Consider the following 16,239-nt stretch of genomic DNA (forward strand, 5'->3'; position numbering starts at 1 on the left):
TATTACCTCCTTTATAAATAGCGATGCTCACTTCTGTTAGCAGCCTTTAGGCCAGCTGGTGGTAATAAATTGACATTCCATCAAAATGTGCAGGAGGACAGGGAGGGCACAAGGTGGTTCTCATGCTTTGCTTTGCTTGACTTGGCCCTCTCCTTCTGTGCAGCTTGAGCTTGCCACGGCCAAGAGTGACATGAATCGCCACCTCCACGAGTACATGGAAATGTGCAGCATGAAACGGGGCCTGGATGTGCAAATGGAGACTTGCCGGCGGCTCATTAAAGGCTCTGCTGAAAGGTAACACAGAATCCACACCTGATAACTTTTATTTGCCCAAGTAGGATGGTGATGGAGAGCTTTCGTTCTGAGGTATTGGGAGGGACTCGATAATCTGAAGACTGTTCTGAGGTGTCTGGTTTCGCTGAAAGTACCAAACACAGCAGGCCTCAAGATGTAACTGTTTACCTTGAAAATCCAGTTTAACAGCAATACTGTTTAAGAGCGGCAAATACTTTATGGCAGCCAGTGGTCCAGAGCACTAGGGTGCTGTCTTCTCCAATTGTCATCTCACTTTTTGCAATGTCTGCAAAGGGTTTTACATGTCGCTATAAAACTGTTGATGCCTGAAATGCAGCTAACATATTGCCCTTTGCATTCTGAGGAGCCAGTACTTCCCTACTTTACATCCATGTAAGTTGAACATGCTTTTGCCGCTGTTTAACATGGAAAGACGGCTTATTAAGAGGATGGACCTAACCACACTCTTCCTCTCTCTCACCTTTTCTTTGTCAGCAGAAATTCCCCGTCTCCCAGTTCGGTAGCCAGCAGCGACTCAGGAAACACGGATGAAATTCAGGATGAGTTTGACAGAGAAGCAGACGTTGAGCCCATGGTCAGCTGATAAATAACCAGAACGTTCTGGCGCAAGGAGAGAAGAAAAAGAAAACCCAGAAAAAGAAGAGATTTCACAAATGCAGAGAGATCAGAGACTTCAAAGCCCCTAGCCTTGGGGGTGCCAAGGACTTGATCTAGTATTTTTTCCCACCCCATCCAAGGATTTGGTGCTGTAAAAAACATTTATACTGTTCTACAGATGACAGATGTGGAGTTCTGTAAGAAAAAGTATGTGTATATGGTATTTTAATTGTGCCTTTGCCCCAAGCTGAGCCACTTTGAGCTCCACTGGAATATCATAGTGCTTTTTATATAAAAATGATGATTCTAAATAAGCTTCTGATAGCAGAAGAATGAATTGCTATGGAAGTTTAGCACTGGACTGAAGTGCTGCGCAAATTGGCAGAGCAGGCCCCGTGGCAACTAAGTAGCAAATATCACACCATTGAGCAGCAATGAGGACAAGTGTCTTGCGTGAACAGGATTGAAAGTGTCCTCCCCTCCCAATCTTAGCCCTTTAATGACACCTGCTCTTGGCTCATGCAGTTAGAAGGGATGTGAATTGTGGCTTGAGAGAATCCTTTCAGAGAATCCTTTCAGAGACCTGCACAACACCTTTTCTGCTGAGGTCCAGAACTCTATTAGAAGCTTGGTGGCAAGGCAAGAATAGCAAAAGTCTGATGGGGTGGGAATAACACTGTTTTTTAATTACTATGCAAAAACAAGCAAGCAAAGCGTTCGCCTTATTTGTATGGAATGTTAGGTCACTGCTGGGCTTCTCTGTCTCCTGTTGGGAAGGAAGCTGAGCATTCACTTTGCACACCTTTACTTGTTTGTGGAGCTTGTTTTGGCCAAGGGAGCTTCCTCCTGCTGCATCTGCTCCCAGTGATCCTTTGGTTCCAAACTTTCTCCCTTCCCTCCCTCTTTTCTTCACCCTCCCCCTTCATTTGTACTTTAGCCATCAAATGATTTCCTCTCAAAAAGTTACTGTTGAGGAAGGACTGCATTTTTGTGCTGCTCTTGGAAGCTTGGAGCGTGATAGCTTTCCACACCATCCTCAGAATCAGTGTTAACTAAATTATGGGGTGAGTGGCATTACCTTTCCCAAGACCCCTCAGCAAGGAACACAGCTTTAGATGTCTTGAAGCATGTCAGGTCCTGCACCTGTACAGTGGTACCTCGGGTTAAGTACTTAATTCGTTCCGGAGGTCCGTTCTTAACCTGAAACTGTTCTTAACCTGAAGCACCACTTTAGCTAATGGGGCCTCGTGCTGCCGCAGCACGATTTCTCATCCTGAAGCAAAGTTCTTAACCCGAGGTACTATTTCTGGGTTAGCGGAGTCTGTAACCTGAAGCGTATGTAACCCGAGGTACCACTGTATTTCAGGTACACTGAAAATAAGTATTACAAGATGTGGATTTTTTTTTTTTTAAATCAAGAGTACAGTATTGTATTGTCTGGCACTAAGGTATAACTGTCACGTGCTTTGCTTTTCTGAAAAGCAAGTGAGACTAGCCCCCCCCCCCACTCCATCCTTTGGTGGCTTAAACGCAAACATCTGATGTTTATTTGCTAGATAGTCAGCTGGGGTTGGTGCCATGAACCAGTATCATCTTGGTCCAGATCACTTGCTGTTATCCAGAACAAAAGAGTAGCTCTTTGCCAACATGGTATCATTTTATGCTGCCCAGATTTGGAGGCACAATCACCCTCCTGGCAAAGCTGCTGTGGGTGGGTGGGTGGGTGTCAGATATTTATCTCTCCTGCAAAATGCTTCTTAATGATACGAAATGCCTAGAAGAAGAAACCTCTCCCCTCATGCCTACAGATCAACCCCTAGTAAAAGCTGTTCTGTGGCTGATGGGCTCCTTCCCCTCCCTGTCTCCGGAGTACTTTCTTGTCCCATTGGCTGCTGCTTTGGGTTGCTGAAGGTGATGGCTGGTTCCTAGGCAGATGAAACACATCTGTCATGTGAAGGAGACACTCCTGGGTGGGATAGTATTTGGCTTCCGAAGGGGAGCTTTACTATATTCCCATCCATGCAAAAAAAAAAGGGGTGGGGGTGGAAGATGCAATATAAAAAGGGACACTTTGTGTTCGTCCTGATTTGCTGCTTGAAACTCAAGTTTGCTGCTTCTGGTTAGTAGCTTTATGCCCCATTGCTTAGCAACCCTTAAAAAGCTTGTTTTTGCAACTTTTGGTCAAGCGCTTCATCGCTTTCTCTCTCTGCTTTGGAAAAGGAATCTCATTCCTAAGCCCTTATTCTTTTCACCCCATTTCTATCCAAAGCTGTACCCTTTTCTGACTGAGTTTTGCAGCTTTTTTTGGGGGGGGGTGGAGGGGAGACCAGCAGCCCTGTCCTTTCCAAAGGGTTGGGCCTTGGCACTTTCATAAATAGCATCTCAGGGTCCCGAAGCCAGCATTGAATGTTGGCTCTTTCGCTCTGCAGTTTCTCCAGACACTGGGAGACCCGTCTACCCAATCTGGCAGCTCCTGAGTGCAGGCTGTATGTGTACCTGCTAAACTTCAGTTGCCCAGAAATTGTAGGATTTACTATTTCTGAAACTGAGAATTTGAGCAGTTTTTACTTAAGGCCATCCAACTTCATTGCTGCTAATCTTCTTTGGGGGGAAGGGTGTGTTTTAAACTTTAAGAGCATGTGTCAATGTGTTTGCTTTTAATGGCTGGCATGCTCAAGGTAGAGTGTAGTGGGTAGGCATGGCAGGGGGAACTGGTTCTTGTATGGTTGTATAAGTGGGTAGGGGGATGAGGTTTCACTGGTCAACACAGAGGGCATCAACAAAATGGTTCATTTTGTAATGACTAGGTGGGTACTCAAGTAAGCAATTATTATTATTTGTATGTGTTAGAGGTAGGTGGGGATTACCTGTGTAAGAATAATGATAGAACAGAATAGTAGTGGTTAAGGTGGTGGTTGGTATCTTTTTTATCATATGCAACCTGAATTTAAAAATTTCCCTTCACATTTTGAATATGAGGTTTTATTACATCTTAGGGAGCATCAGGGTGAGTTCGCAAATGGATCAGTCCCTTAACGGTACAGTTTCCTTCGTATTGCATTTCTTTCCGTCAGTGCTGCTGGCTTTAGTAGACAGTGGCACCTCTAGATTTGCATTTAGTCTTGTCCGTCCGTAGCAACCAGATTTAAAGCTTGTCAGGAAAAAAAATGTGAAAATGCTGGACGTGAATTGTAATGACTTCGTCCCCCCCCCCCTTTCTGTAAAGCTGTAAATACTTTATTTTCTATTCTTGAGGCAGTGTCATATTGACACTTTTTTAAAAAATGAATTACAATTGGGTGGGAGTGGGGGTGGGAATCTTATTTTCTTGTGGGTTTTTAAGGGATTTTTTAAGCCGGCTAATTTCCTTTACTTGTTAGTGAGAGGATGAAGATCTGTCAAGATTCCTAAGCAAACTGGGTTTGTAAAAAAAAAAAGGAAAAAAAGAATAGGCGAATTCAATAGACGGGCCTTGTGCCTGCTTTATGGATGCATGTTGTTGTTGTTTTAGAAAAAATTGTCCAAAGAACAATAATGTTGAATTATTCCCAGTGTTTTATTACTACATCTTGGCTCAGGCAGTGAACAAGTATGCAAAGCTGCTTTGAAGATGAATGCCAAGGACAAAAAGGAAAACCACCCCCTAATGAAATTCACTTAGCTTAAATGTGTACTCTTCAAAGGGGATGCTGTATTTTTAAAGGTGTTAAGTTCAGACATCATAACCGTTGTTTGGCAGCATTTGGGGGAAGCCGTGTAACAAACTGCAATAGCTGAAAAACATGCTCATCATCCTTCAGTCAGGACTCTCCAAGGTTTTTGCCTCTCACTAGAGGGAAAACAGAGCAAACCTCCTGTCCTGTCAGTCGCTCCACATGCATTATTCAAGAAACAAACCCTTCTAGATTTCCCCATGTGGGAACTGAAATGGAGGTAAGGATGTGGCATTATTATTATTATTATTATTATTATTATTATTCAGTCTGAATTATTTGTGTGCATGTGTGTACACAAACACACACATACACAAAGAAATGGGTCAAAATCAGTTTTCTGCATAACATGAAGTAACGCTCAAATCTCAAGAGGGTGTATCTAATGCTAGTTCTGCATGAAGATAATGGACATGAACTGTTGATTTCAGTGGGTCTACTCTGAGTAAAGCTGATTTGGCTCCAACCCAAAGGATTCCTGTGCTCAACACCATTCCTGGCTAGCTCACATACTCAAAATGTATCAGAGGGGGTTGTAGCAAATTAGAATCTGAATGATGGGAACCTGTGCGGTGGGTGGGTGGCCGCCTTATCCTCTCACCACTTCATTTTTGAGTTGGCCCAGGTCGATGGTGCTCACAAAAAGAATTCAGAGTTTTAGGAAGGTTGTACCTGACTTAGCACTTTGCTACCTATTGCAGCTTGGCTTGGCAGTCAAAAACAGCAAAGTTCAATGTCCCAAATTTTCACAGTAGCAAAAATATAACTAGCTGATTTGCCCAGCCAGTACTCTGGATGGAAGATTAATAATAGCAAAGATGTTGTCTGCCTTTGTTTCCAACAATATCTGCAGCAACAAGCAGATAGTTTCTGGAAGGTGCTTCCACCTGCAAAAATGATTGTATGGATTTCCCTACAGAGCCCTAGGCATGCTCCTGGTGTATGCAGGAGTCTCTCTGTCTTGTATTGGCTCCTCCATCCCTTCAAACACATTGAGCATAAATTGATGAGAGAGCCATTCTAGCCTTGCAGCATTCATGTCATGTGCCAGTGCCAGAGTTTCCACAACAGATTACTTGATTGTTGTGTCTCTCTCGGAAGCAGACTAGAAGAGGATGCAGGTTTCAAAACACAGTCATGCTGCTGCAGACTGTTTGCCTGCCTCTGTAAAACTTGCTGCTCCAGATGGTCAATAGCACAAACTCAACTTTTCCTTCCTGGTAGGTTTTCAGACCAGTTTTCCAGATAATTCATAGAGGTGAACTTGAAAGCTTCTGTCTGCCAAGCTCTGTACTTCCATCCTTTGCTGACTCTGACTCTTTGTGAGAGATGTAGAAAAGGAAGGGCCTTGATCCATCTTGGCAGGAGAGCCAAGGCAAGACCACTTTTTAAGCAGCCTGCTTTAAAAATGGCGATTCTCAGCATTTGTGTCTGGTTTGGAGATTTCAGCCATTGTTTGTTATATAGCCTCTCCTGTTCTGAAGAAGCGGAGACACAAAAGTTTGGGTTGGTGTTTTTGCTATTTTCAAAGAGCTTATTAGCATTTCACACCCTTCATAGCTCCAACAGGCTTGTAGGTAACCTGACATGTGTATAATTAGTTGCAGATAAAAAGCTGTACCAAAGCAGAGGCCTTATTTTTTTCCACCTTAGGCCCCTAAATGACTGACATAGGGGATGTGTTGTGAGAAGGCAGGTGGGCTACTAAAAACTTCTGTGAGCTGGTAACTTTTTTGTGAATGTATCTTGCAGAGCTGCTTTTAGAAATCCACAAACTGCACTTTATTAGGCAAGGTAAGTTCTAAAATGGAGGCCCTGTTGATCTTGGCAGGTGGTGTCATAGGAATTGCATGGTGCAAAATAGCTGCTCGGCTGGCTGTCTTGCAGAAACCTAGGTACAAGGGCTTGGGTGTTGTCTGTTTGCTGTTGGTTTGCTTGTTGGTTTTTTGTTTGCAACTGATGGCTGATGTTCCTCCAGCAAAGGGACCACAAGGCCCCTCTGTTCCCTTGCAAATTCTGAATTTGCACTGTTGCCTAAAAAATAATAATGCAGCAGAGAAGTTTGTGAGTAGTAATGTGGGCATAAATTGTTTTATTTCTGCTATAAGGAATGTATAAGCTATAAGAAATTTATAACGTCCTCCAAATGCTGGTATCCTGTGGTTTTTTATTTAATTTTTTTAAGGTGGCTCAATTTTGGGGCCAAAAAGGGTAATCTGGATTAACCCCGCTGCCGCCGCCTTTCTCTTTATGACTGAAGTTGCTGAAGTATTTCCTTTCCAACCGCAAAAAAACCTGACTACTTAACGAGTGTGGGATGGGGAAAGAAACTGTTTACTGTGTTGTTGTACATATTGTGCTTTATATTCTGTATATTAGCATTTTAAGGGAGTGGGGATAACCAGATGTAATGTATTTGTGCTCTAATTGGGAGAAAGGTCCAAGGGTTAACCATTTCTTAAGCTTACTCCAGAAGCACATGCCTCCCACCCCCCATCAAAGTGGGATTTCCCTGTTCCTCATCTGTAGCACAGCCTCACATGAGCTTGTGTTTTACTGATGGTTCAGAAACTTTCATTTTGGATAGGGCACCCAGAAATTGTGTGAGCATCCTGGCACTTCCATGCTCCAAGTGGATTGCTGCCATGCATTCATGAGTGCCAAAAAGCTCCCATCTTACACATCCAATCTGATGTCCCAAAGCACTGTGGGGACTTTTCCTCTTTTGGAAAAGGAAGCACACCCACGAATCCCGTCCATCTCTGCTTGAACTGCCCTGTGCTGCTGGTCCTGCTTCTAGGAGAGGAGCTCTGAAACATGGTTCATCCTTCATTTCTCAAGTTCTTTCTAGCAAATGTTTTGGTTTTGAATAATCTCTCTCCTCCCCTTCCCTTCCCTTTCTTTCACATACCAAACGGGCTTCTCTGTGAATCAGGGATGTACCTGAAGCTTGTTGGTGGGGAAAACGGGTTCTGGTAATTCTTTGTTTAAAAGGAAAAAAAACCCTTACAATAAACGCCAAACTTCCTGGTTATTGAAAGTTTCGTGTGTGTCTATCTTTTTCTGCGGGGCTGGGCCGCATGGCAATGGTGGGCAGAGCCAGTAGCAGAATGGGTGCGGCAGTGGATGTGACTGCCCCCTTTTGTTACATTTCATCCAGGCAGAAATCAGGTTTGCATGTCCCTCTCATACACACACCGTCCTTTTTCCAGGCAAAAGCTCTCAGGTAAAGGTAAAAAGGTAAAGGGACCCCTGACCATTAGGTCCAGTCGTGGCCGACTCTGGGGTTGCAGCACTCATCTCGCTTTATTGGCCAAGGGAGCCGGCGTACAGCTTCCGGGTCATGTGGCCAGCATGACTAAGCCGCTTCTGGCGAACCAGAGCAGCGCACGGAAACACCATTTACCTTCCCGCCGGAGCGGTACCTATTTATCTACTTGCACTTGGACGTGCTTTTGAACTGCTAGGTTGGCAGGAGCAGGGACCGAGCAACGGGAGCTCACCCCGTTGCAGGGATTTGAACCACCGACCTTCTGATTGGCAAGTCCTAGGCTCTGTGGTTTAACCCACAGTGCCACCTGCGTCCAAAAGCTCTCTAGGAAGTGGCTGTAGAGAAGGGTTGGAGTTGGGGGGTGGTTTGGCTTGAGGCTTGGATCTCATTCAGCTCCTGGACCTGAGGTTCCCCACCCTTAATTTAGTCCAGTGAAGACTGAGCATGCTCAGTGGTCACAGAACTGAGTGCCTGTCTGGGGAGTAGGGGGGAGAAAGTTGGGGGATGGAATGGAGTGTCCTGGAAGGGTGTAAGGCTGGTAAGAACCTGGAATGGAGTGTTCCACGCTGCAAGTAGTAGCAAGCCCATGTTGCTGCTACAGAACAAGGCTGTAGTTAATCCTCTGTGTTGCACACCAGGCTCCACCAACCCTGGTGCCTTGTAAGTGTTGTGGACTAAATCTCCCATCAGCCCCACCCAGTGTTGATGGGAATTACAGTTCAAAGCACCTGGAGGGCACCAGGTTGGTAGTGACTGATCTGCACCAACTCTTTCCAACTTAGGTGAAGCCTGTGAAGACCTGCCCCTTATGAGCGCAGGATCCTGCAAAACTGGACAATTCTCCCTCAAGCCTTTTGTAAGGTAAAAAGGTAAACAACCCCTGAATGGTTAAGTCCAGTCAAAGGAGACTATGGGATTGTGGCGCTCATCTCACTTTCAGGCCGAGGGAGCTGGCGTTTGTCCACAGACAGCTTTCCGGGTCACGAAACACCATGATGGAAGCCAGAGCGCATGGAAACGCTGTTTACCTTCCCGCTGCAGTGGTACCTATCTATCTGCTTGCACTAGTGTGCTTTCAAACTTCTAGACTGGCAGAAGCTGGGACAGAGGAACGGGAGCTCACCCTGTTGCACGGATTTGAACTGCGACCTTCCGATCAGCAAGCCCAAGAGGCCACAGTGCCAACCGCGTCAAGCCTCTTGTATTCAGTCCCTCACTGTGTCATCAGGCTTTCTTTTTTAAGTGAAACTTGCATATAACTTTCTCCTAGTACTTCCAGCAGGCCCATTGATCATGCAGTGTTCTGTTACCCCTGTTTTCTACTTATAGCCTTAGAATGCTAATAATAGCTCACTTCAAGGTAATGCTGATAATGGTCTGTCTGGATAGATCTGTGCGCCGAGAGCACCTTTCCTTGTTGCTCAGCCTCCACTACCTCATTTAAAACAGAATTAGTTTTTTTAAAAAAACAACAACACATTTCTTGAAAATATTATTTCATTTATTACCTGCCCTTTGCCAACAGGTCCCCAGGGTGGGCTAGAACAACCTTAAAATTCAGCAGTAAAGGTAAAGGGACCCCTGACTAAGCTGCTTCTGGCGAACCAGAGCAGCGCACAGAAATGCCGTTTACCTTCCCGCCGGAGCGGTACCTATTTATCTACTTGCACATTGACATGCTTTCGAACTACTAGGTTGGCAGGAGCAGGGAGCGAGCAACGGGAGCTCACCCCGTCGCAGGGATTCGAACCGTGACCTTCTGATCGGCAAGCCCTAGGCTCTGTGGTTTAGGCCACAGCGCCACCCGCGCCCCTAATTCAGCATTAACAATGGTTAAAACAAATAACGGGCTGCGTTCCGAAAACACATCTCATGTGTCAAAAGGCCAGGCCAAAGAAGTGTGTCTTCAGCGTACAATAAAAGCTGCATAATGAAAGTACTTGATGGACCTCTGGGGGGTGGGAGTTCCACAATTCAGAAGGTGCCACCGAGAATGCCACCCCCCCATAGCTTCTGAGGGCAGTGGAACTACCAAGAGAGGCCCCCTCTGCTGATTTCAGCACCCAGAAGGCTCTGTAGGGAAGGAGGTGGCCATTTAGGTGTTTGGAATTTTTAACATGCTTTTGTTCTGGGCTCCTCGCCTTCTTGCAAGCGAGCAGGGCAAGGGACCCTGTTGCAAGAGGCCAATAAAGATCAACAGCTTGCCTTGCTTCCTCCATTTGTATCTCTGACTGATAGCAGACCTCAGGGGACCCGAAGTCCCTTGATGGGGAGTTGGCCTGCAAAAGCCAACCCCAGTTTTCTTGCAAGAAGCACACTGCCACCAATGGCAGAGAAGGTAGAACATAGCCATCACCACTAGCAGCCCTGCTTGTGATTTCCAGCAACTAATATTTCAAGGTCCCTGGCACCGTTCTTAACAGGAGGTAGAACCTGCCCATGACGACTCAAGAGCTCTTGACCCAACTGCACTGTAGTTGCTGGGGATCCCAGGAGGAGAGAGGCCTCTTGTGCTCAGATCCTGCTCTCAGACTTCCCTTTGGGCATCTATCTGGTTGGCCACAGTGAGAACAGGATGCTGGACTGGATGGGCCTTTGGCCTGATCCAGCAGGGCTCTTTTTATGTTCTCCAGCAATACCACGCAGATATCCCACAGAGAAAGCTCTTCCCTCTATCAGTGGTTCTCAACCTTGGGTCCCCAGATGTTTCTGGCCTACAACTCCCATGATCCCTAGCTCACAGGACCAGTGGTCAGGGATGATGGGAGTTGTAGGCCAAAAACATCTGGGAACCCAAGGTTGAGAAAGGCTGCATAGGTAGTGAAATAAAAAAATTAAGGTCTTATATCTATAATAAACGTTCATAAATGTACCAACCAAGCGCATACATAGATGTGTGGACCACATGTCTGGAGTAGCACTCTGAAACCATTTTCAAATGTGTTTTCTGCAAGGAGGGAGGAGGTGGGGGAGCCTCTCCATTGTCTTTTTGTTCACAAATCCTGTCTTAAGGGTATGTTTGTGTATGAATAGGGTGAGCCTGCGACCTGGCTCAGGAACCAAGTATTTGTCATTACAAAAGACGGGCCAGGCTCCCCAGGGTATCCAATCAAGTAAGCATTAACAGGTAACCTGAAAGACAGGAGGGAAACAACGCACTCAGATTTCTGCTGTAGACCACCCTTTCTGTGATGTAGGTATGATGTATCTGGGGGTGGTGGTCTTGAGCTACACCCCTTCTGTGATGTAGGTATGATGTTTCTGGGGGTGGTCTTGGACTCCAAGGCGGGCAATTTAAAATGTCTATATAAGGGCGGACACACCTTTGATCTGGGTCCTTCTTCTCCTGCATGTGAAGGGGGCACCCTGTTGCAACAGTTCAATAAAGATCAGGCTTTGCTTCTCAATATTCTCAGGTTGGCCTCTGTTATTTTCTCTGACCGATGAAGAACCTGCAAAGGACTCTATAAGGGCTCTTGTGTCCCCCATAAGGGAATAAGGGCAGATTTACGTTTATTACAATCGCCTTCTAAATCCAGCCCGCGGACAGTCCGGGAATCAGTGTGTTTTTACTTGAGTAGAATGTGTGCTTTTACTAGAAATGCATCTCTGGGTTATTTGTGGGGCATAGGAATTCGTTCATATTCCGCCCCCCAAATATAGTCCGGCCCTCCACAAGGTCTGAGGGACAATGGACCGGCCCCCTGCTGAAAAAGTTTGCTGACCCCTGCTCTAGATGCATCTTCATAGCACGGACAGCTGCACCGGTTGCATTTCTGCCTGTGGTCCAGCTGCCGCAGACTAAGGGAAAATGCTTGCTTGGGTCTGGGGCCGATATCCAACCCTTTGTGAATGCACTGGAAATGCTGCAGGATTCCTTAGTTTGCCCCCCACAATTCCACACCCGCTCTCTTAGCTGATTCCCCCTTTAAGACATCTTTGCTGCGTTTCCCCTTTACTTCTCTCATTTAAAGGTTGCAACTTGAAGCCGGCGTCTGATTGGCCGGAACTCTGCGGTGCCGCCTTCTGGTTGGTTCCCGCGGCTCCCTCCCCGTTTTCCGAAGAGCATTGGGTTAGCCTACTTGCCTTTCTTTGGAGGGGGGCAAAGGAAGAATCTAAATATAGATACTTTCAGCTAGGGATATTTGAGGCTGAACTCTGCTGAGAAAATATACATAACAAAAATACTTTTCGGAGCTATGTTCTGTAGCAATGCGTAATGGGTTGTTCTTCTCTGGGGGGGGGTAATGCAGATATCCTCCCCCGCATTGCTAAGAGAATGGTCCATTCCAAATTAAGGAACAGGGAGGGGTTACCCCTTTCCATGCGTGCTTTGCTCCCAGTTTGGGATTCCTTTTTGCAAAGCCTCTAAAGAGAGAGTTATATACAGTGTATATACGTAGGATGTTGCTTCCTCTGTTACAGAGAACGCTACCCAGGGTGGGGTGAGTTTGGATTATTGGGGGGGAGGGGGAGATTATTTGGGGAGGGGGGCAAATCTTCTCTTTCCTGTCTTGAATCCCGATTTTCCAAGTGTGGGGCAGTCAGGCTGAAACCACCCCATCGCAAACTGTGCTCCTGTATATAATAATAATAATAATAATAATAATAATAATAATAATAATAATAATAATATTAGTAGTAGTAGTTTATTTATACCCAGCCCATCTGGGTATAAATGGGTGGCTTCCAACAAAACATTAAAATACAGTAGTCTGTTAAACATTAAAAGCTTCCCTAAACAGGGCTGCCTTCAGATGTCTTCTAAAAGTTTGGTAGTTGTTTTTCTCTTTGACATCTGATGGGAGGGCGTTCCACAGGGTGGGTGCCACTACCAAGAAGGCCCTCTGCCTGGTTCCCTGTAGCTTTGCTTCTCGCAATGAGGGAACTGCCAGAAGGCCCTCTGCGCTGGACCTCAGCGTCCGGGCAAAATGATGGGGGTGGAGACGCTCAACACTTTGAATTGTGCTCAGAAATGTACTGGGAGCCAGTGTAGGTCTTTCAAGACTGGTGCTATATGGTCTCGGCGGCCGCTCCCAGTCTAGCTGTCGCATTCTGGATTAGTTGTAGTTTCCTGGCTGGCTTTTATATTGGGTATTGCAGAGCCCTTCTTATAGAAGTCTGAAAGTGACCCACCCCATTTTGAAAGGAAGGTCTTCTTGCCACTATCTGATCACCCTTCGGGCTGGTGGTGGGGAGTCTGGAGCCCTTAGTTCTAGGGGTATCTCTGGAGTAACCTCCTTCCCTGCCTGCAAAAGTACCCCTCCAGTAAACGAAGATCAAAACTGGGCAGTCCTTTCTACTTTTGGGGGGGGGGTAGGGAACCTCCTAGTAGGCTCCCCAGGAACTACTTTTCTATTCATTCCTCAATGAATAGCCCCCTTCTACTGATTCCTAACGTAAGGGCCCCTTCCTGCAAGCCTAACTTCACTTAACCTGTGAGTTACGCTCCATTCATTTCAATGGGACATTTATGTATACATGGTTAGGATTTCAGCCATGATCTCTTTTTGTCTCCTGGATCTTACTTTCTTGTGCTGTTGTAAGGATTTGCAATTTCAAACTGTCAGTAAACATTCTATTGGCGGGTGGTAGCAGGGGATTGAGATCTGCATTTATTGAGTTGTTTCTAACATTAGCCTTCCTTTGAGTAAACTCATAAACTTGATGGACATTGGCAAACTTGAGACCATTAATTTCAGTAGGCCTAATCTGGGTAAAACTAACCCATAGTATTTATCTCCTGGGACAAGCACCCAGTTCCTCTCTTTTTATCTCCAGAAGCCTTTCGCTTTCTGAGACTTTGACCATGCCCGAACAGAGCAATTTCCCCAAATTCAGATAACCTGGAAAAAAACAGACTTGGGGGAGGGGTTGTTAGGTGTATTTCCCTTTCTCCCTAGGCAGTCAAAGATTTTGCAAGGAGCTTCAAGGCAAGAACTTTGACAGAGGTCGGGTGGCTGCTCTGATGAAATTTTCTGGCCTGTCGTCAGCAAGTGGAATTTTTTCTCTCTCTCCCCCCACCAGCAAAAGAACTTCAGTGGCAGGTTAAAAAATGATTCGACCTCTTAAAAATTAAACTGCAGGAGGAGAACTTCTGCATTTTTGCCCTTCAGAGTGCTTCCCTTAACTTATTTGGAAAAGAATTATTTATAGGCTTTAAATTAAAATGCTGATCCCTGGCTTTTCTGCTAAATTCATTATTAGTGATAATTACTATACCCAACCTTCACCCTAAGGCGATCAGGTCCTTGAGGTGGTAAAAACGATATGTGATTTTTTTAAAAGACACACTTGTGTTGTTTTTTAAAATTCAGACTGAAATAAAAATTAAATAAAATATTTAAAAAGTTAGCAACAGGGCAATAGTTCCCATTCCCAAATGGAAACATCGCAATTTTGGTGTGGTCTTACCAACTCAAATCATTTGCCCATTTAGTTCAGTGCTGTCTACTCGGACTGGCAGCAGCTCTCCAGGGTTTCAGGCAGGGGGAATCCCAGCCCTAGCTAGAGATACTAGTTATTGAATCTGGGACCTTCTACTATGCCCCTTTCAGATGTAGCTGAACTACAACTCCCACCACTGCTGGCTGTGCTTGCTGGGTCTGCCGGGAGTTGTAGTTCAGCAACATCCAGAGGCCCTTAATTCTTAAGTCTATCTCTTGCCTTCCGCTGACATAGATTCCTGGTAATTCCAACAGTCCCACAGTCCTGTTATCTCTATCTGCCTCGCACCTTTCCTTTCCTTATCGCAGCTAATGAGGGCTTGGATTTTATCAGCACTTGCATGAGATAACAGACCGGCAAAGCCACCATCTTAGGAAAGTAAACACACCCAGCCAGTCTGCTTTCCCCATGTCTCTCCAACTGCACTTGCCCTAAAGTTCTTAAAGAAAATTTGAGCTGGCTCGCCGGCCCGGTGCAGAGAAGAATGTCAAACTTTGCACCAAGACGCACTGGTCCAGCTACAGCATGCTGAACAAACTGTTGAACTTTGGACTGAAGGCCAAAACACTGGGCAGGCTGCTTTGGCAGTGGCAGCCTCCCTGTAGCAAGATCTTTTGCTAGCGCTGTTCATAGCTGTCAACCGTCCCTTATTTGGCGGGAAAGTCCCTTATCCCAGCGCTGTGTCCCGCTGCTGTCCTTTATTGATGATGTCCCTTAAATTTCCCGGGTTTCAAAGGAAGCAGCTCCTCTCCCTCCCTCCCTGCCGGCCAGGGAGGAGGGAAGCTCCAACTGTGTTACTTGGCTGCGTTGCTCACCCAATAAGGAGTCTAAGAACGACTGGGGGGTGGAGCTTGCATGCCTTGTGCTGATCAAATCGGCTGCGTTGCCTGGAGACTCGCCTTTGCTCAGCGCTTCCCAGCGGAGAGGTCATGGTGGTTTTCCTTGCTGCATCCCCTTTGCCGGGTTGCTGCGCTGTGGGACCACTGCTTGAGGCTTCGTTTGGCTGCTGGCTGGGCTTTCTGCATTTGGCTTGGAGGGGCTCAGAAGTTGAACATACCTGTGTTCGGAAAATCCCTTATTTTGGCTGCTGATCCCTTATTTTCGAGGTCCCTTATTTTCAAATCTGTAAGTTGACAGCTATGGCGCTGTTGTGGATGTCATTCTGTGGCCGTCATCCGCCACGGCCTTTCTGTAAAAGGACCCAGCAGCTTAATAGGGGGTAATTCCCAAAGGGACCCGAGAACTAACATTTCTCCCTTTTCTTTCTCCCTTCTCCCACCTGCCCCGCTACCAGGCTGCGATGGCAGCACCGAGCCACTGCAGAGGTGGCCAACGAACCCATTTTGGCATTCAAGTCCGGCAGCCCCGAACGAGCAGCTCTCCAGAAGGTATTGCATAGAGGAGATATACGCAATTTGGGAATCGCTGAACTTGACCATCACTTGCCTTTACTGCCCCTCACTGCCTCCGTCACAACTCTGCCTTCTTTTAATGCCGGAATGGGGAAGCCTTTGCCCTCCAGATGTTGCTGCCACGGCTGATGGGAAGTCTAGCAACATCTGGAAGGCCCACAGTTCCCCCATCCCTAAACTAGACCATCACTTGCCTTTACTGCCCCCAGCTACTGTATTTTTCCATGTATAACATGCCCCCGTGTATAAGACTAAAAATTGAGAAAATGGGGGGAGATTGCCCAGAGTTGTTGAGCTTTTTTGGGGAGGGGATTGCCCGCAGTTGCTGAACTTTTTCGGGGGGAATTGCCTAGACTTCTTGAAAATTGCTCCCCCACAGGACTGCCACAGCCAGTCGCACGCACATCCACAAAGCCACCAATCATCTGCACACTCGCCAAAAGCAAGCGCCAATCTAATTTCGAACACTGCTCCCATTATCCCT

At 46.2% G+C, this 16,239-nt stretch overlaps 2 protein-coding genes across 3 annotated transcripts in view; both read left to right on the top strand.

Moving 5' to 3' along the window:
• The window catches only part of IFFO2 (intermediate filament family orphan 2), a gene marked incomplete at its 5' end in the record, with an annotated part of 45,461 nt that extends 37,796 nt beyond the window's left edge, over positions 1 to 7,665 (top strand). Inside the window, 2 exons of one of the 2 annotated variants that reach the window (XM_083628749.1) lie at positions 164 to 294; positions 790 to 7,665. In XM_083628749.1, coding sequence (XP_083484875.1) covers positions 164 to 294; positions 790 to 898 — 240 coding nt within the window. In that variant the 3' untranslated portion in view covers positions 899 to 7,665. The remainder of the gene's footprint in view (positions 1 to 163; positions 295 to 789) is intronic. The other variant, XM_083628750.1, reaches the window with a different exon arrangement.
• A 4,284-nt stretch (positions 7,666 to 11,949) lies between these two features.
• ALDH4A1 (aldehyde dehydrogenase 4 family member A1) overlaps positions 11,950 to 16,239 on the top strand; it is a 31,343-nt gene continuing 27,053 nt past the window's right edge. Inside the window, exons 1-2 of the mRNA XM_083628747.1 lie at positions 11,950 to 12,341; positions 15,638 to 15,731. Of these exons, the coding sequence (XP_083484873.1) occupies positions 12,301 to 12,341; positions 15,638 to 15,731 (135 nt within the window). The 5' untranslated portion in view covers positions 11,950 to 12,300. The remainder of the gene's footprint in view (positions 12,342 to 15,637; positions 15,732 to 16,239) is intronic.

The sequence above is a fragment of the Podarcis filfolensis genome (assembly GCF_964270895.1).
Source record: "Podarcis filfolensis genome assembly, chromosome: 8".
Lineage (NCBI taxonomy): Eukaryota > Metazoa > Chordata > Lepidosauria > Squamata > Lacertidae > Podarcis > Podarcis filfolensis.